The sequence below is a fragment of the Sapajus apella genome, unplaced genomic scaffold (genome assembly GCF_009761245.1).
Source record: "Sapajus apella isolate SASKATOON/1434 unplaced genomic scaffold, GSC_monkey_1.0 scaffold43, whole genome shotgun sequence".
Taxonomy (NCBI): domain Eukaryota; kingdom Metazoa; phylum Chordata; class Mammalia; order Primates; family Cebidae; genus Sapajus; species Sapajus apella.
In genome coordinates, this window is record NW_022436983.1 from 4,323,850 (window position 1) to 4,350,134 (window position 26,285).

Sequence of the window (26,285 nt, forward strand, 5' to 3'; positions counted from 1 at the left end):
CATGCATTAATGCCTGGGCTATAATTTTTAGTACAATGTTAAATAGAAATAACCTCGAAATTTCCATATTCCAGTTAGTGGAGGAAAGCTTTCTATATATCCTCAGTTACCAGATTAAGAAAATTTTCTTTTATTTCAGTAGTTAATTCCCTTAGCACTAGTCGAATTTTATTAAATGCTTTTACAATATCCATTGAGGAGACTAGACTTTTCTCCTCTATCCTGCTAATGTGGTTGAATTACATTAGTTGGTTTTCTGTTATTAAACCAATCTTTTGCTCCTGGAGTAAACTTAACTTTAATGTTTTTATATCTCATTAGATACACAATTTGCTAATATTCTGTTTAGGATTTTTGCATCTGTCCAAAAGAAAGCCGGACCTATAATTTTCATTTCTTATTAAGTGCATCTCAAATTTTGGTATTAAGGTTATGCTGCCTTAACTAGGGGGCTAGGTGCAGTGGCTCACGCCTGTAATCCCAGCACTTTGGGAGGCTGAGGTGGATGGATCACCTGAGGTCAGGAGTTCGAGACCAACTTGGCCAACATGGTGAAATCCCATCTCTATTAAAAATACAAAAATTAGCCAGGCATGGTGGATCATGCCTGTAATCCCAGCTACTCAGGAGGCCGAGCAGGAGAATCACTTGAACCTAGGAGGCAGAGGCTGCAGTGAGCCAAGATGGAGCCACTGCACTACAGCCTAAGTAAGAGAGTGAGACTTTGTCTCACCAAAAGCAAAAAAAAAAAAAAAAAAAAAAAGGAACTGGAGAATGTTCTCCTTTTTTTATGTTCCCTGTAAGAGTTTATTGTATAAGAATTACGTTGTTTCTTCCTTAAATGTCAGAAAAAATTTAGTGATGAAGTTGTCAGGGCTTAAGAGCTTTCTGTGTCAGGATATTTTTAATTATGGATTTCAGTCAGTTAAAAGATACAGGACTGTTTAGATTGTCATTCCATCTTGTGTCAGTTTTCCTATCTAAAGTTTGAAAATGTTTTGACATGAAGTTGCTCATAATATCTTTTCTATCATTTTCATGGCTGTGGGATCCTTATTATTTCTGCTTTTAGTTTTAATTTGCTTTCTACTGCCTCTTGGGATGGATGTTTAGATCATCCTTTTCAACTCTTGCTTATGTATTTATTTAAGACTATTTTGTTTCTCTTTTAGTGTGGTTTTAGCTGCATCCCTCATTTTTAGTATATCATATCTTATTAGTCAGTTTAAAATGTTTTCTAATTTTTGGGGTTTTTTTTTAATATGACCTGTGAGTTATTTTTAAATACATTATTTAAAATCTGGATTCTTAGGGTATTTGTCTATGTATCTTTTGTTAGTTGATTTCTAGCTAAATTCCATCATGGTCAGAAAATACATTCTGTGTGATTTATGTCTTTTGAAGTTTATTGAGAGTTACTTCATAGCCTTTTACATGGGTAGACCTGAAAAGACTGCTATCTGTATTGTTTTTACAGTGTTCACATGTAGTATTTAGGTCAAGCTTGTTCATTCTCTGTTCAAGTTTTCCTTATATCTGCAGATTTTATCAGCTTATCATATCAATTACTGAGAGAGGCTTATAAAGATTTTAAACTGTATTTGTGGATTTATGTGTTATCCTACAATGGATTACCATTCTGGGATACCATCACTCCCACTGACTTTGGAGGATCCATTTCAATGGCAGTATCTATAACCTTTGCTTCCAGACCAGCTATCAACAGATAGCCTTTATTGTGCTTTTCAGAGACATTTTTTTTTTTTTTTTTTTTTGAGACGGAGTTTCATTCTTGCTACCCAGGCTGGAGTGCAATGGCGCTATCTCGGCTCACCGCAACCTCCGCCTCCTGGGTTCAGGCAATTCTCCTGCCTCAACCTCCTGAGTAGCTGGGATTACAGGCACACGCCACCATGCCCAGCTAATGTTTTTTGTATTTTTAGTAGAGACGGGGTTTCACCATGTTGACCAGGATGGTCTCGATCTCTTGACCTCATGATCCACCCGCCTCGGCCTCCCAAAGTGCTGGGATTACAGGCTTGAGCCACCGCGCCCGGCCAGAGACATTTTTGTTCCCCTCATGTGTGTATTTTTCAATGCTGTGATATAGGAAGTATCTTCTAGGGCATAGTTGGACTGTGTGTATGTGTATTGGAAAGGGGATTATCTGAGGTAAATCACATATGGTAAATCATCCGCCTTAATTTTCCAAGCTCTTTAAGTTTTCAAATCATTTCCTCTAAATTAGATCAAATAATATTTGGCAACTCAACTTCATTCAGTATAGGTCACTGTCAATTCAAAGTTTTGCCAACTAGTTGGTTGCACAGTATGAACCTCTCCCAACTACTCAGAATAATACCGAATCCAGGGTCTCCAGTAGGTATAATCATGTCAGTGATTTTAGCCCTACATAGAAGTATATCAGCATTTTCTTCTCTTGCTGATCAAGCATCTTCAAAATCCATTCCCATATATCACCTACATAACCGTCATGTTTCTGCCAGTACATATGTGGTGGGTAGAAAAATGGCATCTCAAAGGTGCCCACATCCTAGTCTCGGAACCTGTGAATATGTTCTCTAACTTGGTTAAAGGGACTTTGCAGCTGTGATCAGGTTTATCATCTTGAAGTGGGGAGATTATCCTGGATTACTTGGGTAGATCCAGTGTCATTGCAAAGGTCTTCCTAAGGGAGAAGCAATCAGGAGGGTCAGAGGGAGAGACAGAATGTGATGAGGAAGCAAAGGTCAGAGTAGTTTGGGGTCATGAGCCAATCTGGTAACCTGGAAGCTGGAAAAGGCAAGGAAACTTGTTCTCCCTTAGAGCCTCCAGAAGAAACCATCCCTGCTGACCCTGTTTAGACTTCCAGAACTCTAAGACTATAATTGTGTAGTTTGAACCCACTAAGGCTGTGGTAACTTGTTATAGCAGCAATAGAAAACTAGCATAATACGTTAGCAAATCTTGCCAATTTTTTTTCCCTTCAAATATGTACTTACCTGGCATGCAATTTTGTAATAAGGTCATAAGGACAGTCTGTGATCTGACTCTAGTTGTGGTTCTGGAAGCAAACAGGGATGATGGGATAGAACCTAGGGGAAGACAGCATTACCCTGCAGGTGACTGCCTCCAATGAGGTCTTTATAGAAACTGCTTGTGCTAGCAAGCAAGGCTCAGGGAATTTAGAGATTCAGGTACTTGGAGTCAGCTAGGTCTCCTAAGCTCCTCTATTTGAATTCTTTGGGTCCCAGTCTTTGCCTTAACTTTCAGATAAGAGGTCCAGTAAAGTTATTAACTTCTTCTGTACCGTAATTAGTAGAACTGGAGCTGATCCTTAAAATAGTCTTAGAAGCTTTCTGTCTTACAGTTCTCAAGATCAGAAGTCCTAAAATCGGCCAGGTGCAGTTGCTCACACCTGTAACCCCAACACTTTGGGAGGCCGAGGTGGGGAGATCACCTAAGGTCAGGAGAGACCAGCCTGGCCAACATGGTGAAATCCCGTCTCTACTAAAAATACAAAAATTAGCCGGGCATGGTAGTGCACACCTATAGTCCCAGCTACTCAAGACGCTGAGGCAGGAGAGTCCCTTGAACCCAGGAGGCCAAGGTTGCATTGAGCTGAGATGATGCTACTGCCCTCCAGCCTGGAAGTGTGAGACACTGTCTCAAAAAAAGAAGTCCTAAGATCAAGGTTACATTCCCTCCGGAGGAGGCTCTAGAGGAGAATCTCCTTTGCCTTTTCCATCTTCTAAAAGCTGCCTGCATTCCTCTGCTCATCCCCCCTTACTGTATTTTCAAAGCCAGCAACATAGTATCTTTAGACCTCCTTCTCTTGCCTGGTGTATCTCAGCACTTCAGGAGGCTGAGGTGGGTGTATCACTTGAGGTCAGGAGTTTGAGACCAGCCTGGCCAACATGGTGAAACCTTGTCTCTACCAAAAAACTACAAAAATTAGCCAGGCATGGTGGCGCACCACTGTAGTCCCTGCTACTCAGTTGGCTGAGGTAGGAGAATTGCTTGAACCTGGGAGGCGGAGGTTGCAGTGAGCTGAGATCGTGCCATTGCACTCCAGGGCAACAGAGTGAGACCCTGTCCCAAAAACAAACAAACAAACAAGAAAACAAGGCCAGGCATGGTGGCTCATGCCTGTAATTCAGCACTTTGAGAGGCTGAGGCAGCAGATCATTTGAGGTCAGAAGTTCAAGACCAGCTTGGCCAACATGTTGAAAACTCTGTCTCTGTTAAAAATAAAAAATTAGCTAGGCATGGTGGCAGATGCCTGTAATCCCAACTATTTGGGAGTCTGAGTCAGGAGAATCACTTGAACCAGGAGGCAGAGGTTGCGGTGAGCCAGGTGATGCCACTGCACTCCAGCCTAGGTGACAGAGCGAGACTCAGTCTCAAAAAAAAAAAAAAAGAAGACAACACAACAACAAGATCTCCTTCTCGCTCTGACCTTTGCTTCCATTGTCCCATTGTTACATCTCCTTCTCTGTCTCTGAGTCCCTTTTTCTCTTAGAAGGACCTTTGTGATTATATTGGGCCCACCCAAATCATCCAAGATAATCTTCCCATCTCAAAGCCCATACCCATAATCACATCTACAGTGTCCCTTTCACCTCGTTGGATCACATATTCACAGGTTCCCTCCAGGGATTCGGATGTGAATCTTTGGAGGAGCCATTCTTTTGTCTACCATACTCATGTTTCAGTTGTAGACAAAAGAATCTAATTCATCTGTGATAAGCAGAAAGGGGAACTAGTTGGTTTATTGAATCATTGGAATGGCTATAATAAAAGATTCTCAGAGCTATAATTTGTACAAGGAAGCTGCTTTGGAGGTCAGCCTCACGGCACAGCCTCTGCCACAGCTTCAGCCAAAACCCGTCTACCACTGTGCTTCCAGAAGGATGCAATCATGCAACCACTTCACAGTACTCACCCTGTGAAGGAGGGTTCATCTCTTGGTGACAGCTAGGTCTTAAGAAATGCTGGCAGGAAGGGAGTCTAGGAAATGCAGTTTCTAGAGATTTAGCAATCCCTAGTCTTATACACAACATCATGATAGAAAGGGGTTGAAATACTGTTAAGAGAGCCGGTCTTTAAAATATGCAGCATATTAGGTGATGGGGAAGCCTTTACTGTGGAGACAGATGATGCTTGAGCAGCCACCCAAAGGGAGTGAAGGAGCAAAGCCACAGAGATAACCTCAGAGAACAGCATTCCGAGCAGAGGGAACAATTGTAAAGGACAATGCCATTAGTAAAATAGCCTTTTGTTTTGGATAATTGAATAGGCATACTAACTTTGAATTTTCATGAGAGACTTCTCTTTTTTCCTCCCAGAAAAACAAGAGAACAATGTACTTCCTTGTAACAAAAAATATGATTGTATTTCACCAAATCTACAGTGTCATCCATTTGAAGACACATTTTTGTTTTAGGAACCAATAAGAAAAAAAAAAATGCTGCCAATTAAACTGTAACCTGCCACTGGTTGTAAGATATACTCTGATTTTAAAGATGTTACAATGCGAAAAACAAACCAACAGCTGCGTGTGAGAGTCAGTGAAATGGGCTGGGCGCAGTGGCTTACGCCTGTAATCCCAGCACTTTGGGAGGCTGAGGCAGGTGGATCACTTGAGGTCAGGAGTTTGAAACCAGCCTGTCCAAAACGGCAAAACCCCGTCTCTAAAAAAAAAAAAAAAAAAAAGTCAGTGAAATGGTCAAGATGCATGGATAAGATGGATCTGGCTGTTTTCTTTCATTTGACTGTTCGTCTTTGTTTTCAGAACTGTGGAAGATTTGAAAAATAATGAAAGCCAATGGAAAGATTCCCCACTGGCAACTAGACACCGCGAAATGCTGAAGCGCTGTAAAACTCAGCTTAAGGTTTGTATAGTTAATTGGCATAATTGTAGAGTAGCCTCATAATGATAATTTTCTCAATAGAATGTATACCTTGAGTGAGCAGTTTAGTGTCCTTACTTTTTCTTCATTATTCTTTTCTCTTTAGATAAAATAGCACATTTAAAAACTGGTTGATACCTTACTTACATCTGTGTATAATGATTTAAGTGTCAGGACAGAATATGGGTAGATATGCTTATGCTGGGACTATGAATTTTTTTTTTTTTTTTTTTTTTGAGACGGAGTTTCGCTCTTGTTACCGAGGCTGGAGTGCAATGGCGTGATCTCGGCTCACCACAACCTCTGCCTCCTGGGTTCAGGCAATTCTCCTGCCTCAGCCTCCCGAGTAGCCGGGACTACAGGCATGCGCCACCATGCCCAGCTAATTTTTTGTATTTTTAGTAGAGGCAGGGTTTCACCATGTTGACCAGGATGGTCTCGATCTCTTGACCTCGTGATCCACCCACCTCGGCCTCCCAAAGTGCTGGGATTACAGGCTTGAGCCACCACGCCCGGCCCAAGGGACTATGAATTCTTAATGGGTTTTATGATTCTCAGTTTAACATCACCTCCCCTTCCCTACCTATCTCTAATCCTAAGTATGCAGACGGAGGGTCGCTCTTGTTACCCAGGCTGGAGTGCAATGGCGCGAGCTCGGCTCACCACAACCTCTGCCTCCTGGGTTCAGGCAATTCTCCTGTCTCAGCCTCCTGAGTAGCTGGGATTACAGGCACGCACCACCATGCCCAGCTAATTTTTTGTATTTTTAGTAGAGACGGGGTTTCACCATGTTGACCAGGATGGTCCTGATCTCTTGACCTCGTGATCCACCCGCCTCAGCCTCCCAAAGTGCTGGGATTACAGGCGTGAGCCACCGCGCCCGGCCCCTTCCCTACCTTTTGCAAAGCCCTCCTCACCTGCTCTCCCAGCCACTCACCCCAACATTCACGCACACTCCGGTATATCTAGCCATGCCTTTTCATGATCTTTGACAAAGCAGATCTGTGGTAGTGGAAAGATCTCTTTTCTGTGCCCCTGTTCTTCTTTTAATGAAAATGATTTGTCACACCAAACCCCACTACAGATGGGAATATTCTTGCTGGTGAGACATAGCTAAAAACGTATGCCAGCTGACATTGTACAAAGAAAGCATAGACAGCAAATTTATGCATTTTTCTTCTATTCATGTTCCAGTTATAAACCTGAATGTTAGCTGGTCATGCATTCTGTTGAATAGTAGGATAATATGTGGAAAGTTTACCTGACATAGCTTTCTGGTACAAGTTAACATTTCAGTTTTATTTACAAATGGACTAGACTTCTTTAAGATGCACAATTCACCAGGGGCCCTTATCGGGGGTCTCTGGACCCCCCTAAGCAGTCCACAGATGTGTTGTAAGGGGGTCTGTAAACTGGTTAAAAATGGCCAGGGGTGGTGGCTCATGCCTCTAATCCCAGCGCTTTGGGAGGCCGAAGTGGGCAGATCACCAGAGATCAGGAATTCGAGACCAGCCTGGCCAACATGGTGAAACCCCATCTCTACTAAAAAATACAGGTATTGATCGACTTACGACCTATGCAACTTACGACCATTCGACTTTACGACCACAGTCGCTAGCCACGACTGCTCCACGTCTGGCAGCGCAAATGTTGCCCAGCTGGGCGTACAACAGTGCGGACCAGCTTCCGGCAGCACTACCATCTCCACGTGCATATAGCCTACTCAACTTACGACCAAATCGTGTTACGACCGGTCTGTCGGAACCAATCGTGGTCGTAAGTCGAGCACTAGCTGTATAGAAATTAGCCAGGTGTGGTGGCACATGCCTATAATCCCAGCTATTTAGGAGGCTGAGGCAGGAGAATCGCCTGAACCCGGGAGGTTGCAGTGAGCTGAGATGGTACCACTGCACTTCAACCTGGGGAACAAAGCGAGACTCTATCTCAGAAAACAAACAACAAAAAAACAACTGCTTAAATTTCTATGTCAGCGTATGCCTCTCTGTGTGTGTGTGTGTGTGTGTGTGTGTGTGTGTGTGTGTGTGTGTGTAATTCTGTTAACAGGCCTCTAGATAGGAATTCCGTGTGTGTGTGTGTGTGTGTGTGTGTGTGTGTGTGTAATTCCATCAACAGGACTTGAGATAGGAATTCCATCCTTAGTGAACCAGCATTTTGCCCAAGGGCAGCTTGTAAAAGGTGGTGCTGGAATACTGATTGTTTGGCTTTTTCCCACTATTTACCCTGACACCCAATCACCACCTTCTCCCAATCAAGTTATTTATAGGCCACGGTAGTAACTCACCACTTTATGCTAGACTTGGTGGTACTCAGTGGTTTGCTTACCATGCCTTTGTTTTTCTCAGGAAAAAGATCTTGAGATACAACCAGCATCTTATAGCTAGTTAGAGATGAAGCTCTAGATGCTCTGGAACCCAGATTTCCCATCTCCTGGCCCCAGTCCCGCTGTAGGGATTTAGCTGTTGACTAATCTTTGGGTATGGGCATCCTGCTTCCACAGAAACTGGTACGGTGCAAGGCCTGTGCTGATGCTGGCCTGCTTGACGAGAGCTTCCTGAGAAGATGTCTGAATTTTTATGGCCTTCTCATTCAGCTGCTGCTCCGAATCCTGGACCCCGCGTATCCTGAGTGAGTGAGCTTCTTTCTCTTTCCCTCGTCCCTCGCTGGCTGGGCTGTGTTGTTTTTTTAAGTCCTGCAAAGTTGATAACTAAAACTAAAACCCTTTCTTTATCAAGAATTCACTTCTCTTGGCCAGGCGCGGTGGCTCACGCCTGTAATCCCAGCACTTTGGGAGGCCAAGGCAGGCGGATCACCTAAGGTCGGGAGTTCAAGACCAGCCTGGCCAACATGGTGAAAACCCTGTCTCTACTAAAAATAAAAAAATGTTAGCTGGGTATGGTGGCATGCGCCTGTAGTCCCAGCTACTCAGGAGGCTGAGGCAGGAGAGTTGCTTGAACTGGGGAGGCGGAGATTGCAGTGAGCCGAGATCGTGCCACTGTACTCCAGCCTGAATGACAGAGACTCCATCTCAAAAAAAAAAAAGGAGAAAAAAAAATTCAATTCTTGGAAGGGTGTGGTGGCTCACACCTATAATCCCAGCACTTTGGGAGGCCAAGGCTGGTGGATCACCGGAGGTCGGGAGCTCAAGACCATCCTGACCAACATGGAAAAACCCTGTCTCTACTAAAAATACAAAATTAGCTGGGCATGGTTATGCATGCCTGTAATCCCAGCTACTCAGGAAGCTGAGGCAGTAAAATCACTTGAACGCAGGAGGCAGAGGTGGCAGTGAGCCCAAATTGTGCCACTGTACTCCAGCCGGGGCAACAAGAGCAAAGCTCCATCTCAGAAAAAAAAAAAAAAAAAAGAAAGAAAATAAAAGAAAATTGTGCTTGCTTTGGCAGCACATATACTTAAAAAAAAAAAAAAAAATCAAGGAAAGGTCCGGATGTGGTGGCTCATGCCTGTAATCCCAGCACTTTGGGAGGCCAAGGTGAGTGTATCACTTGACGTTAGGAGTTCAAGACCAGCCTGGCCAACATTCCAAAACACCATCTCTACTAAAAATACAAAAATTAGCTGGGCGTGGTGGCAGATGCCTGTAGTCGCAGCTACTTTGGAGGCTGAGGCAGGAGAATCACTTGAACCCGGGAGGTAGGGGTTGCAGTGAGCTGAGATCATTCTACTGCGCTCTGGCCTGGGCACAGAGTGAGACTATCCCCACGCAAAAAAAAAAAAAAGAGAATTTACTTCTCAGTTTCCCGATTGTGTTTATATAGACTATGTGGTTATATTGATAGGCGTTTTCCCTGTAGTTAGTAATTAGTTACAATAATAGGTGAATGTCAACATCTGTTATTTTAATTTTGACAAGTATTTCTTTAAAATTTGCTATAAAGTCTGATTGATAGAAAAAGAAATCTGTACACAGGAAGCCCAAAGCTGCAGATGTATTAGGCCCTCCTAAGCACTGGGTCCAGGAATACCCAGCTAATTCACTGAGTGAGTTAAGAACATTGTTGATCACTTTGTCATCAACTGGTCATCTCCAGGCAGCCATTTTTGTTTTATTTATTATTATTATTTTACTGTTGTGAAGTCTCTGGTTCACTGATGTTGGTGAGATTGGCCCAAGTCCCCTAAAGGAGTGGAAAATATTATTTTAAATATGTGTGTAGCTCTGTTATCTCAGACAGTTTGAGTTGCACAAAATGACCAAATAGGACCTTTTAATTTCCTTCCCATTTTACTTATGATTAATTTCCTTCCCATATTACTTAAGAAATAAAGAAGGCCGGGTGCAGTGGCCCACACCTGTAATCCTAGCACTTTGGGAGGCCAAGACAGGCGGATCACTTGAGGTCAGGAGTTTGAGACCAGCCTGGCCAACATGGTGAAACCCTCTCTCTACTAAAAATAGGAAAATTAGCCAGATGCGGTGGCACATACCTGTAATCCCAGCTATTCGGGAGGCTGAGGCATAAGAATCACTTGAACTCAGGAGACGGAGGTTGCAGTGAGTGAGCTGAGATTGCACCACTGCACTCCAGCCTGGGTGACAGAGTGAAACTCTGTCTCGGGGGAAAAAAGAAATCAAGAAAAGGAAAACATTTCACACATACCCCAGCATACGCACTGTCTTCGTTATTCCCTGTTCATTTCTGGTTGTAGTTTCTTTGCCTGTTTGTTTATCACATAGTTGTATTACAAAATGAGTTTTTTCCCCAAATAAAATACTTACTTAATGGTAGCATGATACTCCCTGTAATTTGATGTACCATAATTTCACTTTGTAAATTATGCTTTTTTTCTCTTTGACAGTATAACACTGCCTTTAAATTCAGATGTCCCCAAGGTATTTGCAGCATTGCCTGAGTTTTATGTAGAAGATGTTGCAGAATTTTTATTTTTTATTGTACAGTAAGTGCCTTTAATATTTTACATAGTTCTGATATGTTTTTATGCATAATATGTACACGATATTCTGAGCTATGTTGCAAACCTCCATTTCATGCCTGAAATTTTATGTAACTGTTTTAACTGAATGCTGCCTAGAGACTGGAAAAAATAAATCCAACGGTGGCACCAGTCCAATTCCAACAATATCTCAAAGACAGAGGCAGGATTAACAGTGCAGATAATGTGTTCTGTGAAAATTGAGTTGAATTTCTAATAGTTGAATATATGTCTCTGAGCAACAGAAGGAGCAAACAGTTTATAAATAGCTGAATGAACATCCCAAACCCAAAAATATCCACATCTATATTTTGTACTAAAATTTGTCTCTATTTGTAAAATTGGAGAATGCTTACGAAAAAATGGTTTGAATTTATAACTGATATTGTGGGTTTTTTGGTGTGTGGTTTTTTTTTGTTTTTTTTTGTTTTTTTTTTTGAGACAGAGTCTTGCTCTGTCGCCCAGGCTGGAGTGCAGTGACGCAATCTCGGCTCACTGCAACCTCCGCCTCCCGGGTTCAAGTGATCCTCGTGCCTCAGCCTCCTGAGTAGCTGGGATTCCAGGTGCCTGCCACCACGCCTGGCTAATTTTTTTTTTTTTTTTTTTTTTAAAGTAGAGACAGGGTTTTGCCATGTTGGGCAGGCTGGTCTCGAACTCCTGACCTCAGGAGATCCGCCCTCCTCGGCCTCCCAAAGTGCTGGGATTACAGGCATGAGCCACCGTCCCCAGCCTATTGTAAGGTTTTAGTTTTTTTTTTCCAAATCCTTATTTGGTTTATCAAATTCACATTTTATTTCTAAAACATTACAGTTTAGAAGAATTGCAGTTTCAATCCCATGGCACCATGATAGCACATATGGCTAGCTGAGGGAGTGGTATATGAAGTGTATTGTGAAAAGTAAAAGTCATGCTGGGCACTGTGGCACATGCTTATAGTCTCAGACATGCGGGAGGATTGCTTGAGCTAGTTCAAGACCAGCCTGGACAACGTAGCAAGTTTGCATCTCTTTAAAAAAAAAAATAAAGCCAGTGTGGTGGCTCATGCCTGTAATCTCAGCACTTTGGGAGGCTGAGGTGGGCAGATCACAAGGTCAGGAGTTCGAGACCAGCCTGGCCAACATGGTGAAACCCCGTCTCTACTAAAAATATAAAAATTAGCCAAGCATGATGTTGCATGCCTGTAATCACAGCTACTCAGGAGGCTGAGGCAGGAGAATCCCTTGAACTCAGGAGGCAAAGGTTGCAGCGAGCTGAGATCGCACCACTGCTCTCCAGCCTGGGTGACAGAGCGAGACTCTGTCTCAAAAAGATAAATAAATAAATAAAATAAAATAAAATAAAAATAGTATAGGTTCCCAGTCACAAAATACAAATTATGAAAGCTTTTTAACAAACAACGGAAAAAAACAAAATAAGTGTAAATGATTCTAAAATAAGAGCCAAAACTAACTGGAGCAAGCTGTATTGTTGTCAGAAAAGTTGCCTTAAAAGAAAAAAAAAAAAAGCCCAAATCAAGGCAGAGGTTCCAGTGAGCCGAGATCACACCACTGCACTCCAGCCTGGGCAACAGAGCAAGACTCCATCTCAAAAAAAAAAAGGATAATCCCAACTCATTGGTGACATGTGATTTTGATTGGTTCAAAATTTAAAAAGTGACTGAAAAGCATGGTTTATTTGTCGAAAAACCAACCTTAGGCCAGGCGCGGTGGCTGACACCTGTAATCATAGCACTTTGGGAAGCTGAGGTGGGCGGATCATGAGGTAAAGAGATCGAGACCATCCTGGTCAACATGGGAAACCCTGTCTCTACTAAAAATACAAAAATTAGCTGGGCATGTTGGCGCACGCCTGTAGTGTAGTCCCAGCTACTCGGGAGTCTGAGGCAGGAGAATTGCTTGAACCTGGGAGGCAGAGGTTGCAGTGAGCCGAGATTGCGCCACTGCACTCCAGCCTGGCGCCTGGTGACGGAGCAAGACTCTGTCTCATCACGAGGTCAAGAGATCAAGACCATCCTGGTCAACATGGTGAAACCCCGTCTCTACTAAAAATACAAAAAATGAGCTGGGCATGGTGGCGCGTGCCTGTAATCCCAGCTACTCAGGAGGCTGAGGCAGGAGAATTGCCTGAACCCAGGAGGCGGAGGTTGCGGTGAGCCGAGATCGCGCAAAGACTCTGTCTCAAAAAAAAAAAAAAAAGAAAAACCAACCTTGGAATTTAAGCAATTCAAGTCACATTTTAAAATCTGTTCTATGTACACTAATACAAGAAAACACCTATTTGAAAATTTTCATTTATTCTCCTTTTCAGCAGAGATTTAAAAAAATAACTCTTACCAAAAAAATTTTGTGTGACTTTTTAGTAGTAATGATCTTTTGTGAAGTTTATCTGATTTAATCATAGCTTTTGTTTATAGTTAATGTAACATGCTACAGCCAGTAACCATGTTTCGTTTGAAATCTGTGTCATAGCAGTATAAATGGTCACTGTAAACTGAGCAAGTTCAAGGACACTCCTAAACCTATTTATCCTGCCTTCCCCTCCTCACTTGCTGACACAGCCTTCACCAAGGTGAGTTTCTCAGCAGTTTTTCACGGCCTCTTTCTTGTTCTCCTTGCCTCTCTTCAGATACTCTCCCCAGGCGCTTTATGAGCCCTGCACTCAGGATGTCGTGATGTTCCTTGTCGTGATGTTGTGCAACCAGAACTACATCCGAAACCCATATTTGGTGGCCAAACTTGTAGAAGTCATGTTTATGACCAACCCTGCTGTTCAGCCACGAACCCAGAAGTTTTTTGAAATGATTGAGAACCATCCTCTCTCTACCAAGTTGTTGGTACCTTCCCTGATGAAGTTTTATACAGGTAGGTTGCTGGGACACAGTATAGCACATGGCAGGCCAGCTTAGGCAAGGTCTTCTAAAGTCGGTGTCTGGTGTTGCTGTCAGCCTGTTACCTACTATCCTGACGTGTATAACCTACTACCCTACAGCCTGCAGAGGATGTACTTTTAGTTCTTCTTCCCCTGAGTAGTTGGGAGTAGGACAGCCATTCCATGTACTGGTCTCTGATGATTCAGCAGGAGCCATTTCATCGAGACCCAATTGATTAGCACCGAGACTCAATTGGTATCAACCACACAAGTTCGTGGTGTTATCTGAGTGGAATTATCTGGTTCATTTTACCTTTGAACTTAAAGCATTTGTTTTCTAACACTACAGTTTCCTAAGTGTGGGTATAAGAGGGAGCTTGTTAAAAATGCATATTCTTGGGCCAGGTGCAGTGACTGACGCCTGTAATCCCAGCACTTTGGGAGGCCAAGGCGATAGATCACAAGGTCAGGAGTTTGAGACCAGCCTGGCCAATATGGAGAAACCCTGTCTCTACTAACAATACAAAAAAAAAAAAAAATTAGCCAGGTGGGTGGCAGACACCTGTAGTCCCAACTACTTGGGAGGCTGAGGCAGGAGAATTGTTTAAATACAGGGGGCGGAGGTTGCAGTGAGCTGAGATGGTGCCACTGCGCTCCAGCCTGGACAACAGAGTGAAACTCTGCCTCAAAAAAAAAAAATGGCCGGGTGTGGTAGCACATGCCTGTAATCCCAGCTACTCAGGAGGCTGAGGCAGGAGAATCACTTGAACCCAAGAGGCAGAGGTTGTGGTGAGCCAAGATCTCGCCATTGCACTCCAGCCTGGGCAACAAGAGCAAAACTCCCACCCCCCAAGAAAAAAATGTATGTTCTTGGACCCCACTTAAACCAATGGAATCAGGATTTCTGGAGGGATCTTAGGAGCATTCATTTGAGCATTCAGTTGTTCAACACATATTTATTGAGCTTCGTGAGCATCTACTATTTGTCAGGCACTATTCTAGGAGCTGAATTACACTGTTTTTTTGTTTTTTTTTTTGAGACGGAGTCTCGTTCTGTCACCAAGCTGGAGTGCAATGCAACAATCTTGGTTTACTGCTACCTCTGACTCCCTGATTCAAGCTAGTCTTCTGCCTCAGCCTCCCACATAACTGAGATTACAGGCATGCATTACCATGCCCAGCTAATTTTTGTATTTTTACTAGAGACAGGGTTTTGCCATGTTGGCCAGGATGGTCTCGATCTCTTGACCTCGTGATCCACCCGCCTCTGCCTCCCAAAGTGCTGGGATTACAGGCTTGAGCCACCGCGCCCGGCCCATAGTTTTTATTTCTTTTTGTTTTATTATCTGAACTTCTTAATTTTCCTACAGTAAACATGTTTTATTGTAGTAAAAAGAAAACAATTTTAGTTAAACATATTTTGTAGTCAGTGTTCTGGGCCTGCCACTGTGACTTCAGGATAAAGTGTGTGTGTGTGTGGGTGTGTGTGTGCGTGCGCGTGTACATGCATGTGTGCACATGCACAAGAGAACTGGACCTGTTCCCTATGAGACCAGTGCTGGGCCTCGTGGAGGCCTGCTGTGAATGTTCCAGAAGGTGATGGGTGGGGGTTCTTCCCTCCTTCCTCTTTGCCATGTGTGCCCTCTGGCCTGGACCAGCCATAGATGATGACATCTGCGCTAATAATGGCCACCACTCATTGAATGCTTACTAATCCTTTCACTTAATCCCCACAGCAGTCCTAGAGGTAGTACTATAAATACCTCCACTTTACAAATGAGAAAACTGAAGCTTAAAGGGGCCAAGAAGCTTGCTGAAGGTCAGTGGCTAGTGAGTGGCGGCAACCTGAGCAGATGGCCTTTAGCACAGGTGCCCCTGACTACTGTGCTGGTCTTCCGATGGTGACCAGGGGCTGGTGTGAGTGTACCCCAGAGGGAGGCATCACAGACATACTTCTGTGTTCATCGTCTCCATGTGAAGACCTGCTGATTAGCTCCTGGTCCCTGAGCAGATGGGACTCAGATATAAATTAGAGTTGCGGCCGGGCGCGGTGGCTCACGCCTGTAATCCCAGCACTTTGGGAGGCCGAGGCGGGTGGATCACGAGGTCAAGAGATCAAGACCATCCTGGTCAACACGGTGAAACCCCGTCTCTACTAAAAACTACAAAAAATTAGCTGGGCATGGTGGCGCGTGCCTGTAATCCCAGCGACTCAGGAGGCTGGGGCAGGAGAATTGCCTGAACCTGGGAGGCGGAGGTTGTGGTGAGCCGAGATCGCGCCATTGCACTCCAGCCTGGGTAACAAGAGTGAAACTCCGTCTCAAAAAAAAAAAAAAAAAAAAAAAAAAAAATTAGAGTTTCCACACCCAAGATCAGTATGTGGAACAATCTCCTCTTATACCACAGAGATAATATTCTAGCTTAGAAAATGCTCAAATTCGCCAGGCGTATGGCTCACACCTGTAATCCCAGCACTTTGGGAGGCCCAGGTGGGCAGATCACAAGGTCAGGAGATCGAGAACATCCTGGACAACATGGTAAAACCCCGCCTCTACTAAAAATACAAAAATTAGCTGGGTGTGGTGGCTAAGATCATGCCACTGCACTCCAGCGTTGGCAACAGAGTGAGAATTCATCTCAAATAATAATAATAATAATGGTAGCTGAATGTGGTGGTCCATACCTGTAGTCCTCGTTCCCCAGGAGGCTACTTGAACCTTGGAGTTTGAGGCTACAGTGAGCCATGATTGCCACTGACTCCAGCCTGGGCAACAGAGTGAGACTGTCTTAAACAGAAAGAAAGAGAGGGCAGGGGGAGAGAGAGAGAGTGCTCTGTAATTACACTTTAGGATGCCAAGGTGGGTGGATCACCTGAGGTCAGGAGTTCAAGACCAAGCTGGCCAACATGGCAAAACTCCGTCTCTACGAAAAATATAAAAATTAGCCAGGTGTGATGGTGCGTGCCTGTAATCCCAGCTACTTTGGAGGCTGAGGCAGGAGAATCACTTGAACCCAGGAGGCAGATGTTGCAGTGAGCTGTGATGGCACCACTGCTGTCCAGCCTGGGTAACAGAGAGTATCTGTCTATAACAAAAAAAAAAAAAAAAAAGAATCAATTAAGTTGGCCAAGGGCGGTAGCCCACGCCTGTAATTCCAACACTGTGGGAGGCCAAGGTGGGCCGATCACTTGAGCTCAGGAAATTTTGGCCAACCTGGGTAACATGGTGAGACCTCATTTCCACTAAAAAAGTAAAAATCAGCCAGGCATAGTGGCATGCACCTGTAGTCCCAGCTACTTGGGAGGCTGAGATGGGAGGATTGCTGGAGCCCAGGAGGTGGAGGTTGCAGTGAACTGAGATTGTACCACTGCCCTCCAGCCTAGGCAACAGCAAGATGCAATCTCAGAAAATAAAAAGTACAAAAATCAATTAAATTTTAAAATAAGAGTTTTATTTTTGTGATTTTTTACATCAGTCAGTTCCTTAAGGAACAGCCCTCAGAACTAGAATGATACTGATAATCAAGATTTACTTTAGGATTATTCTTAGCCAGGTGCAGTGGCCCACACCTGTAATCCCAGCACTTTGAGAGGCCCAGGCGGGCAGATACTGTAGGTCGGGAGTTCGAGACCAGCCTGACCAACATGGAAAAACTCCATAACTACTTAAAAAAATACAAAATTCCCCAGGCGTTGTGGCACAGCTTGAGGCAGGAGACTCACCTGAACCCTGTAGACAGAGGTTGCAGTGAGCCGAGATTTTGCCTTTGCACTCCAGCCTGGGCCACAAGAGCGAAACTCCGTCTCAAAAAAGAAAAATTATTATCTTCCCCAAAGCTGATCTGAATCAGCATCAGCAAGGCAAAGTAAATTCGATCTCTAATTCAGCAAATATTGGGCAAAGATGTCAAATCTTTGCCATCATGTGTCAGGCATTCCAGTTGGGAGACAGACTCTGTACAAATAGATGTTGTGGTCAGGGCAGTGGCTCATGCCTGTAATCCCAGCACTTTAGGAATCTGAGACGGGAGGATCGCTTGAGCCCAGGAGGCTGAGAGTGCAGTGAGCGATGTTTGAGCCATTGCACTCCAACCTGGGTGACAGAGCAAGACCCTGTCTCAAGAAAAAAGAGATTTTGAGAGTGAGTGTGGGAAGGAGGCATAGGACTCCTTTCAGAAGGATGGTCAGGGAAGGTCTCAGAGGAGAGGACTTTGGAGTGATGTTGAAAATATAACAACCACGAGCCATAAGAGGGTCTCAGCCATAGTGTGGCAGCACATGGGGCAGTAAGTATAAATACCTTGAGGTCTGGGCAGCCGATGAATCAAGAAAGAGGGCAGCAGGAATCCTGGGGAGGAGGAAGAGGTTTAGCACAAGTCCAGTCCACTTAAGGCCTTCTAGAACAAGGACCTGGGAATGAGAACTTGAGCTGGTATGATTTTGAGGGAACAGTAGAAGTGAATAATAATTTTTTTTAATGTTGAGAGATGTATATTGTTTCGTTTACTTTTCTTTTCTTTTTTTTTTTTTTTTTTTGAGATAGGATCTTGCTCTGCAGGCTAGAGTACAGTGGCACAATCACAACTCCATACACGCTTGACCTCCTGGGCTCAAGTGATCCTCCTGTCTCAGCCTCCCAAGTAGCTGGGACTACAGGTGTATGCCACCACAGCCGGCTAATTTTTGTGGCTTTTATAAAGACGGGGTTTCACTATGTTCACCAAGCTGGTCTCAGACTCCTGAGCTCAAGTGATCTGCCCGCCTGGGCCTCCCAAAGTGCTGGGAATACACATGCAGGGCCCTGCTGAAATACGTAATGTTACATAATAAATTAATAGTATTTACTTAGTCTCTACTATATTCAGAATTTGGGGCAGATATCAGGGGCTGTTTTAGATTGTATGCAGTGTTGGATTGGTCCTCCAGTATCTTCCTGCCGAAGGCTTGCCTTCATCAGCACTCCACACTTCAGCTCATGCATTTATACACTTAATAAATGACATTTAGTTCATCCTAAAGAAAGGTTGACTTAATGAATACACATAAGTGCATTCAGATCTTAGTATCATAGGTGTTAATTATCTTATTCTTTAATTTTTAAATAGCTGTTTTCTTTTTTGGTCACATGCACAAAAATGTGTTCTTTGGAAAATATAGAAAATATCAAAGGCCAGGTGTAGTGGCTCACACCTGTAATCTCAGTACTTTGGAGGGCCGAGGTGGGAGGATCACTTGAGGCCAGGAATTTGAAACCAGCCTGGGCAACATAGTGAGACCCCCATCTGTAAAAAAAAAAAAAAATTTTTTTTTTTTTTTTTTTTTTTCAGACAGAGTCTTGCCCTGTCACCCACCCAGGCTGAAGTGCAGTGACGTGATCTTGGCTCACTGCAGCCTCTGTATCTCAGTTCAAGTGATTCGCCTACCTCAGCCTCCCAAGTAGCTGGAATTATGGGCACACACCACCACACCCAGCTAGTTTTGGTATTTTTATTAATAGTAGAGACAGGGTTTTGCTGTGTTGTCCAGGCTGGTTTTGAACTCCTGGCCTCAAGTGATCTGCCTGTCTTGGCCTCCCAAAGTGCTAGGATTACAGGTGTGAGCCAGCCATAAAAAATAAGCCAGGCGTGGTGGATGCATCTCTAGTCCCAGCTACTTGGGAGGCTGAGGTGGGAGGATCACTGGAGCCCAAGAGGTTGAGGCTGCAGTGAGCCATTATCACATCACTGTACTTCAGCTTGGGTGACAGAGCAAGACCCTGTCTCCAAAAAAATAAAATAAAATAAATTAGGCCAGGCATGGTGGCTCACACCTGTAATCCCAGCACTTTGGGAGGCCAAGGTGGGCGTATCACAAGGTCAGGAGATCAAGACTACCCTGGCTAACACAGTGAAACCCCATCTCTACTAAAAATACAAAAAATTATCTGGGCATGGTGGCACTATAATCCCAGCTACTCCAGAGGCCGAGGCAAGAGAATCGCTTGAACCTGGGAGGCAGAGGTTGCAGTGAGCCGGGATTACCCCATTGCTCTCCAGCCTGGGTGACACAACAAGACTCCGTATCAAAAAAATAAAATAAATAAAATTTGTCATGAATTCTGAAATTTCTCATGCCTAAGCTTTTGCCATTTGGACAAACAAGTTTGATTTTTTTTCCCCTCTTTATAGGTATAGGGGTGATAGACACATTGTTTTTTTTTCAACACCAAAAATGATCACTAGGATAGACACATTTAATAGGTACGTGATCCTCAATAAAATTAAACCTAATTTTTTATCTGGTGAAGGATGTCCATTTGAGGTACCATAGAATTTCTATAAATTAATAACTTAAAATTGGGGAGGGAGTATGATAATTCAGCTTTTGGTCATTGGTAAGTGGATGCTGTCCTAATGATGTGAGTTTTCCTAGCCCTGTTCCTTTCCGTGTTGTGTCATTGTCAAATCTTCATTGTGAAACTTTTGTCTTTAAAAGCAGCTCATAATTTCTGTCCTGCCTTACATGCAAGAGAGGTGCAAAATTTCACCAGCTCTCTGATTTTGCAGATTTACATTCACTCACTATCATTGTGGGGGCAATAACTAGATTTGGAAAGTAAGAAAGTACATACCCCTCAGTCCCTTTGTCTTTCTTCCTTAGATGTTGAGCATACCGGAGCCACCAGCGAGTTTTATGACAAGTTCACAATTCGCTATCACATTAGCACCATTTTTAAAAGCCTTTGGCAAAACATAGCTCACCATGGCACCTTTATGGAGGAGTTCAAGTGAGTATGGGGCCCCTAATGTCACAACTTGCTTTCTTGCAAATCACAGGTAGGATTGCAGCTTAAAAGCTTCCACAGCTGGGTTCTTGTTGACTGTTTGCTTGGTCTCCGACTCCTTTGAGTTTACCACAAGGTGCCCCTAAATGTGGGCAGGATTTTTTAAATGGCTTTACTTGCAAGATGCTGCTGAACTTTAGATTTGTCAAGATACTTTGGGGGTGGTACAGAAGAAAAGATGCTGTAGGGTGGGGCGTGGTGGCTCATGCCTGGCAGTCCCAGCACTTTGGGAGGCCAAGGCGGGTGGATCACTTGAGGTTAGGAGTACAAGATCAGCCTGGCCAACATGGTGAAACTCCGTCTCTACTAAAAATACAAAACATTAGCTGAGTGTGGTGGCTCACACCTGTTATCCCAGCTACTTGGGAAGGTAAGGCAGGAGAACTGCTTGAACCCGGGAGGCAGAGGCTGCAGTGAGCCAAGATTGTGCCACTGCACTCCAGCCTGGGCGACAGAGCAAGACTCTTGTCTAAAAAAAAAGGAAGAGAAAAGATTCTATAAATATGCTGAGATAATGGGCTAAGCATTTTTTGGTGTTTCTGTGATTACAGTGTTAAATGAAGTTGTCAGAATGAGTCAAACGAAATCTTAGTGGTTTTTTTTTTTTTTTTTTTTAATAGAGATGGGGTTTCACCATATTGGTCAGGCTGGTCTTGAACTCCTGACCTTAGGTGATCCACCTGCCTCGGCCTCCCAAAGTGCTGAGATTACAGGCATGAGCCACTGCACCCAGCCAATCTTAGTGTTCTTGAATGTTGGAAGGACTTTAGATTTTACAACAATGAGGTCAGGGTTATCATTTAAAGTGTCATTCTTTGTGGTAAGGCCCTAAAACTTAAAGACTTTGCATATACCTACCAGAAATCTGAGTGACTGCTTAAACCTGGACAGAGTAATCCCTTCTCAATTATCTGTCAGTGCCTAAAAACGAAAGGTAGATGAAGATGCTGAACTCTTAAATTATGCTTCAAAAATTTTATCCCGTGCTCGCTTCGGCAGCACATATGCTAAAATTGGAACAATACAGAGAAGATTAGCATGGCCCTTGCACAAGGATGACACACAAATTCGTGAAGCGTTCCATATAAAATTATAAAAAATAAAAATAAAATTTTATCCCATCTACTTGGATCTTTTGCAACCCATGTTAGATCTTTGATCAAATCTAGCTATACTTGTTAACTGAATTACTAGTCAATAATGTACATTGCCAGTGGAATAACTATTTGCTAGATAGAGTTCTGTGGAGTAAACTTCTTTTTTTTTTGAGACGGAGTCTTACTCTGTTGCCCAGGCTGAAGTGCAGTGGCATGATCTTGGCTCTTTGAAACCTCTGCCGCCTGGGTTCAAGCATTTCTCCTGCCTCAGCCTCCTAAGTAGCTGGGATTACAGGTGCCTGCACCGTGCCCAGCTAATTTTTGTAGTTTTTAGTAGAGACGGGGTTTTACCATCTTGGCCAGGCTGGTCTTGAACTCCTGACCTCGTGATCCACCTGCCTCGACCTCTCGAAGTGCTGGGATTACAGGCATGAGCCACCGTGCCCAGCCTAAATAAACTCTTTAATTTTTTGTTTCCGTAAACTGCTCTCATGGTCAGAACTTGTGTTCCAGTTAAAGCCTGGCACAGGCTTAGGACACCAGGCTGACCCACGGCTTGGTCTGAATGGTGCTGATGAGAGCGCTTGTCCTGAACCTGCCATGTTCCTGAGATCAAGGCCTCCTGTCCTTGTTCACGGGAACTTCTCTTCCCCAGGCATGGGTTTGCCACCCCTAGTGACATGGTTGTAGACCCTGAAGTGTAGCTTCTCTTTTCTCTACAATCTGGCAGCTCCAGAGTCTAACAGAGGTAGGCCAAGCTATTTGAGTTCACCAAGTTCTCTCACTATAACACGACCTGCAGAATAGTTCCTTAGATTGGAAGATGCAGATTCTAAAGTAAGTTAATATCCCACTTTATCAATAATACAGGTTCCAATTTTTCTTCAGTGTGTCTGTCTTTGTAATAAGGAATAACTTTGTCAGTAGTTATCTTATATGTGGTTGATTACTTGTGTTTTCTTGGTATATTGGTGAGTATATGCGTATTTCCTGTTCTAGTCTGGAAGAAGTGTTTTCTCTCCTTAAAAACATTGAGGGAGTGAGCCAGGGGTGTGCTGGTAAGCCTGCTTTGGGAAGGGGGGTGGGGGAGTCAGTATTTGCTGGTTTTCCATGGTGTGACTCTTTGCTCTGTTGCCCAATTTAAGGTGCCAGGGGAATCTGCTTATAAAATTCTGAAATATTTAGCACTTGACTGTCATAAACCATGCAAGGTGGCAACAAAACACCACAGAAATGAGCTTATCACAAACAATTTAAAAGAATAACAAAATCTAGGCCAGGTGTGGTAGCTCATGACTGTAATCCCAACAGTTTGGGAGGCTGAGGTGGGAGGAGCACTTGAGCCCAGGAGTTTGAGACCAACCCTGGCAACATAAGTGCCTGTCTCTACAAAAAATATAAAAGTTAGCCGGGCGCGGTGGCATGTGCCTGTAGTTCCAGCTACTAGGAGGCTGAGGCAGGAAGTCTGCTTGAGCCCTGGAGATTCAGGATACAGTGAGCTGTGATTGTGCACTGCACTCCAGGCTGGGCGACAGAGTAAGACCCTGTCTCAAAAAGAAACGAGATTAGCAAAATCTAAAGAGAAGCTTGGTAGTCGAATTCCACAGTGCCTGACTTGTGCCAGGGGAGGCAGGCTTTTAGGGTGAGATAGTTGCACTCTGGGTGGAGGCTCTTGTCCCCTGGGATTTGCTGTGGCATTCTGCTTCAGGGAGATGTATGACCATGTACAATATAATTGCCTTTCCAGTTCCGGGAAGCAGTTTGTTCGCTATATAAACATGTTGATAAACGACACGACATTTTTGCTCGATGAAAGTCTGGAGTCTCTGAAGCGAATCCATGAGGTGCAGGAAGAGATGAAGAACAAAGAACAGTGGGACCAGTTGCCCCGGGTGAGGACGTGGTCCAGATGCGTGGACAGCTTTGCAGGGCCTCTGCCTCTGGACATAGGCAGAGCTGCTTTGGGGCTGCATTTGTGGGTCTGATGATACGCAATCTGACTTGCTGTGATTTTCCTTCCATGAAATTATATTGCAGGGTTGGAATAGGAAAAATCTGGAAGACTTTTATCTGAAGCTAAGAAATGAGTTGAGAAGTCTTTGAAAATGTACGCTGAAAACTTTCTCTGCCCTTTAAATTTAAAGGGCTTTTTTGGAGAAGAGCTTTTATTGTCTGAATATATTAAGATTCATGAACGTAATTAGGAAAGAAATCTCTAGAATTATGTCTGCTGGACAAGATTTGTTCTTATGGGCTTCTCTAGGCAATTGTGTGACTCACTCAGGATCCTGGTGGGGTGGGTTTTTTCCTTTCAGTTGATCTTGGTTTTTATATTCAGTGATTAATAGAAAAGAAGCGTGGCTTGCCAGGTTCCATGGTAAACACGTGCTGTGCCAATGCCAGTGCACTGCTCCTTCCTAACGTGCGTGGCAGCCACTGAGATACTTCCTTGGTTGCTTATGAGGCCCTTGACAGTTGCTGGTGACTTCTTAGATTGGTTTAGGTTTATTGATTCTGTTCCTGGTATTGTCAAACTCAGAATCAGAACTGATTTCCATAATTCTCATGTCAAAGTGGGAAGGTCTGCCTTTTCTTTTTTTGAGCCAGCGTTTCACTCTGGTTGCCCAGGCAGGAGTGCAGTGGTGCAATCTCAGCTCACTGCAACCTCCGCTTTTCCGTTTCAAACAACTCTCCTCCCTCAGCCTCCCAAGTATCTGGGATTATGGGTGCGTGCCACCACACCCAGCTCGTTTTTGTATTTTTAGTAGAGATGGGGTTTCACCATGTTGGCCAGGCTGTTCTTGAACTCCTGACCTCAGGTGATCTACCCGCCTTGGCCTCCCAAAGTGCTAGGATTACAGGCATGAACCACGGTGCCCAACGTTTTTTTCTTCTTTTTCAATTTTAACTTTTATTTTAGATTCAGGGGATGGGGTACATGGGCAGATTTGTTACGTGGGTATATCATGTGATGCTGAGGTTTTATGATTCAACCTGTCTCCTAGAGAGTGAGCATAATACCTAATCAGTAGTTTCTCAACCCTTGCCCCACCTCCCTCCCCTCTGGTGTGGTCCCCACTGTCTGCTGTTCCCATCTCTGTCCATCTGTACCAATGTTTAGTTGCCATATATACCTGCTTTTCTTTTTATGTATTAAGGTTCTACCCATTCTCTGAGTAAGGTCCTAAATACTCCCTCAGGTTGGTGTTCGCCAATCAGCATAGCTGAAAATTCTCACTTTCTCCTTTCTTATGTAATACCCACTTTATGCCATTCACAGTGCTTGGTGTACCCAGCTTATATTTTATTTACTTATTTGTTTTATATTATTATTAAAAAACAGAGACAGAGTCTCGATCTATTGCCTAGGCCGGAGTTCAGTAGCAGAATCATAGCACACCACAGCCTTAACTTCCTGGGCTCAGGTAATCCTCCTGCCTCAGCCTCCCAAATAGCTGGAACTACAAGCATGCACCACCATGCATGGCTAATTATTTTTTATTTTTTTTGTAGAGATAAGGTCTCACATGCTTGCTTCAGCAGCACGTATACTAACATTGGAACAATAGAGAAGATTACCATGGCCCCTGCTTGAGGATGACATGCAAATTCATAAAGCGTTCCTTCCTTTAAAAATAAATATTAAGGCTGGGTACAGTGGCTCACGCCTCTACTCCCAGCACTTTGGGAGGCCGAGGTGGGTGGATCACAAGGTCAGGAGTTCCAGACCAGCCTGGCCAGCATGGTGAAACCCCATCTCTACTAAAAATAGAAAAAATTGGCCGGGTGTAGTGGCAAATTTTTTTCTATCATTTTTTAATAGAAACAGAGTCTTGGCCAGGCACAGTGGCTCATGACTGCAATCTCAGCACTTTGGGAGGCCGAGGCAGGCAGATCACCTAAGGTCAGGAGTTCGAGACCAGCCTGTCCAACATGGCAAAACCCAGTGTCTACTAAAAATACAAAAATTAGCTGGGTGTGGTGGCATGCGCCTGTAATCCCAGCTACTTGGGAGGCCAAGGCAGGAGAATCACTTGAACCTGGGAGGCGGAGGTTGCAGTGAGCTGAGATCATGCCATTGCATCCCAGCCTGGGCAACAGAGCAAGACTCATCTCAAAACAAAAGAAAAACAGTCTTGCCCTGTCGCAGGCTGGAGTGCAATGGCAGATCATAGCTCACTACAGCCTACAACCTCCTGGCTTCAGGCAGTCCTCCCACCTCATCCTCCCCAAATGCTGGGATTATAGTTGTGAGCCACCGTGGCCAGCCGGCGTATATTTTAGATGTTGTAATGCAGGTCTACAGCACATTCTCGTATTCGTAGTCAATAATTAATAGCCTTTGTTTGTGAGCCAACTGAACAAACACTATTGATTTTTCCCGTGTTAATGGATGAAAAGGGCACAAATAGTTCCTAACAATTGCTATTTCAGAAATTATTTGGCTTTGAAGTCGCTTTCTACCTCCCACTGCCCTGGCTGTTCCTGCTCATCTGCCTGATGTCTGAGCTTGGCGAGCTCCAGCACAGCCTTCAGGCTTCAGTGTCCTTTCCACTCGTGCTCTCTAGGTTAGTGTTTCTCAGTGAGGGCACTAGTTGGAATTTTGAGCCTAG

The 26,285-nt window shown here is 44.0% G+C and overlaps 1 protein-coding gene, 1 non-coding gene and 1 pseudogene across 5 annotated transcripts in view; all 3 read left to right on the top strand.

Annotated features, from left to right (window-relative positions):
• UBE4B (ubiquitination factor E4B) overlaps nucleotides 1-26,285 on the top strand; it is a 147,673-nt gene that overhangs the window by 104,583 nt on the left and 16,805 nt on the right. For 3 of the 4 annotated variants that reach the window (XM_032300331.1, XM_032300334.1, XM_032300333.1), the window contains 6 exons: nucleotides 5,795-5,894; nucleotides 8,431-8,558; nucleotides 10,752-10,850; nucleotides 13,512-13,747; nucleotides 20,392-20,518; nucleotides 23,420-23,564. In XM_032300331.1, the coding sequence (XP_032156222.1) occupies nucleotides 5,795-5,894; nucleotides 8,431-8,558; nucleotides 10,752-10,850; nucleotides 13,512-13,747; nucleotides 20,392-20,518; nucleotides 23,420-23,564 (835 nt within the window). The remainder of the gene's footprint in view (nucleotides 1-5,794; nucleotides 5,895-8,430; nucleotides 8,559-10,751; nucleotides 10,851-13,511; nucleotides 13,748-20,391; nucleotides 20,519-23,419; nucleotides 23,565-26,285) is intronic. The other variant, XM_032300332.1, reaches the window with a different exon arrangement.
• LOC116566691 lies at nucleotides 21,559-21,665 on the top strand. The gene has a single exon (XR_004275973.1). It is a non-coding gene; the product is annotated as a U6 spliceosomal RNA (small nuclear RNA).
• Nucleotides 25,204-25,304, top strand: LOC116566703 (annotated as a pseudogene).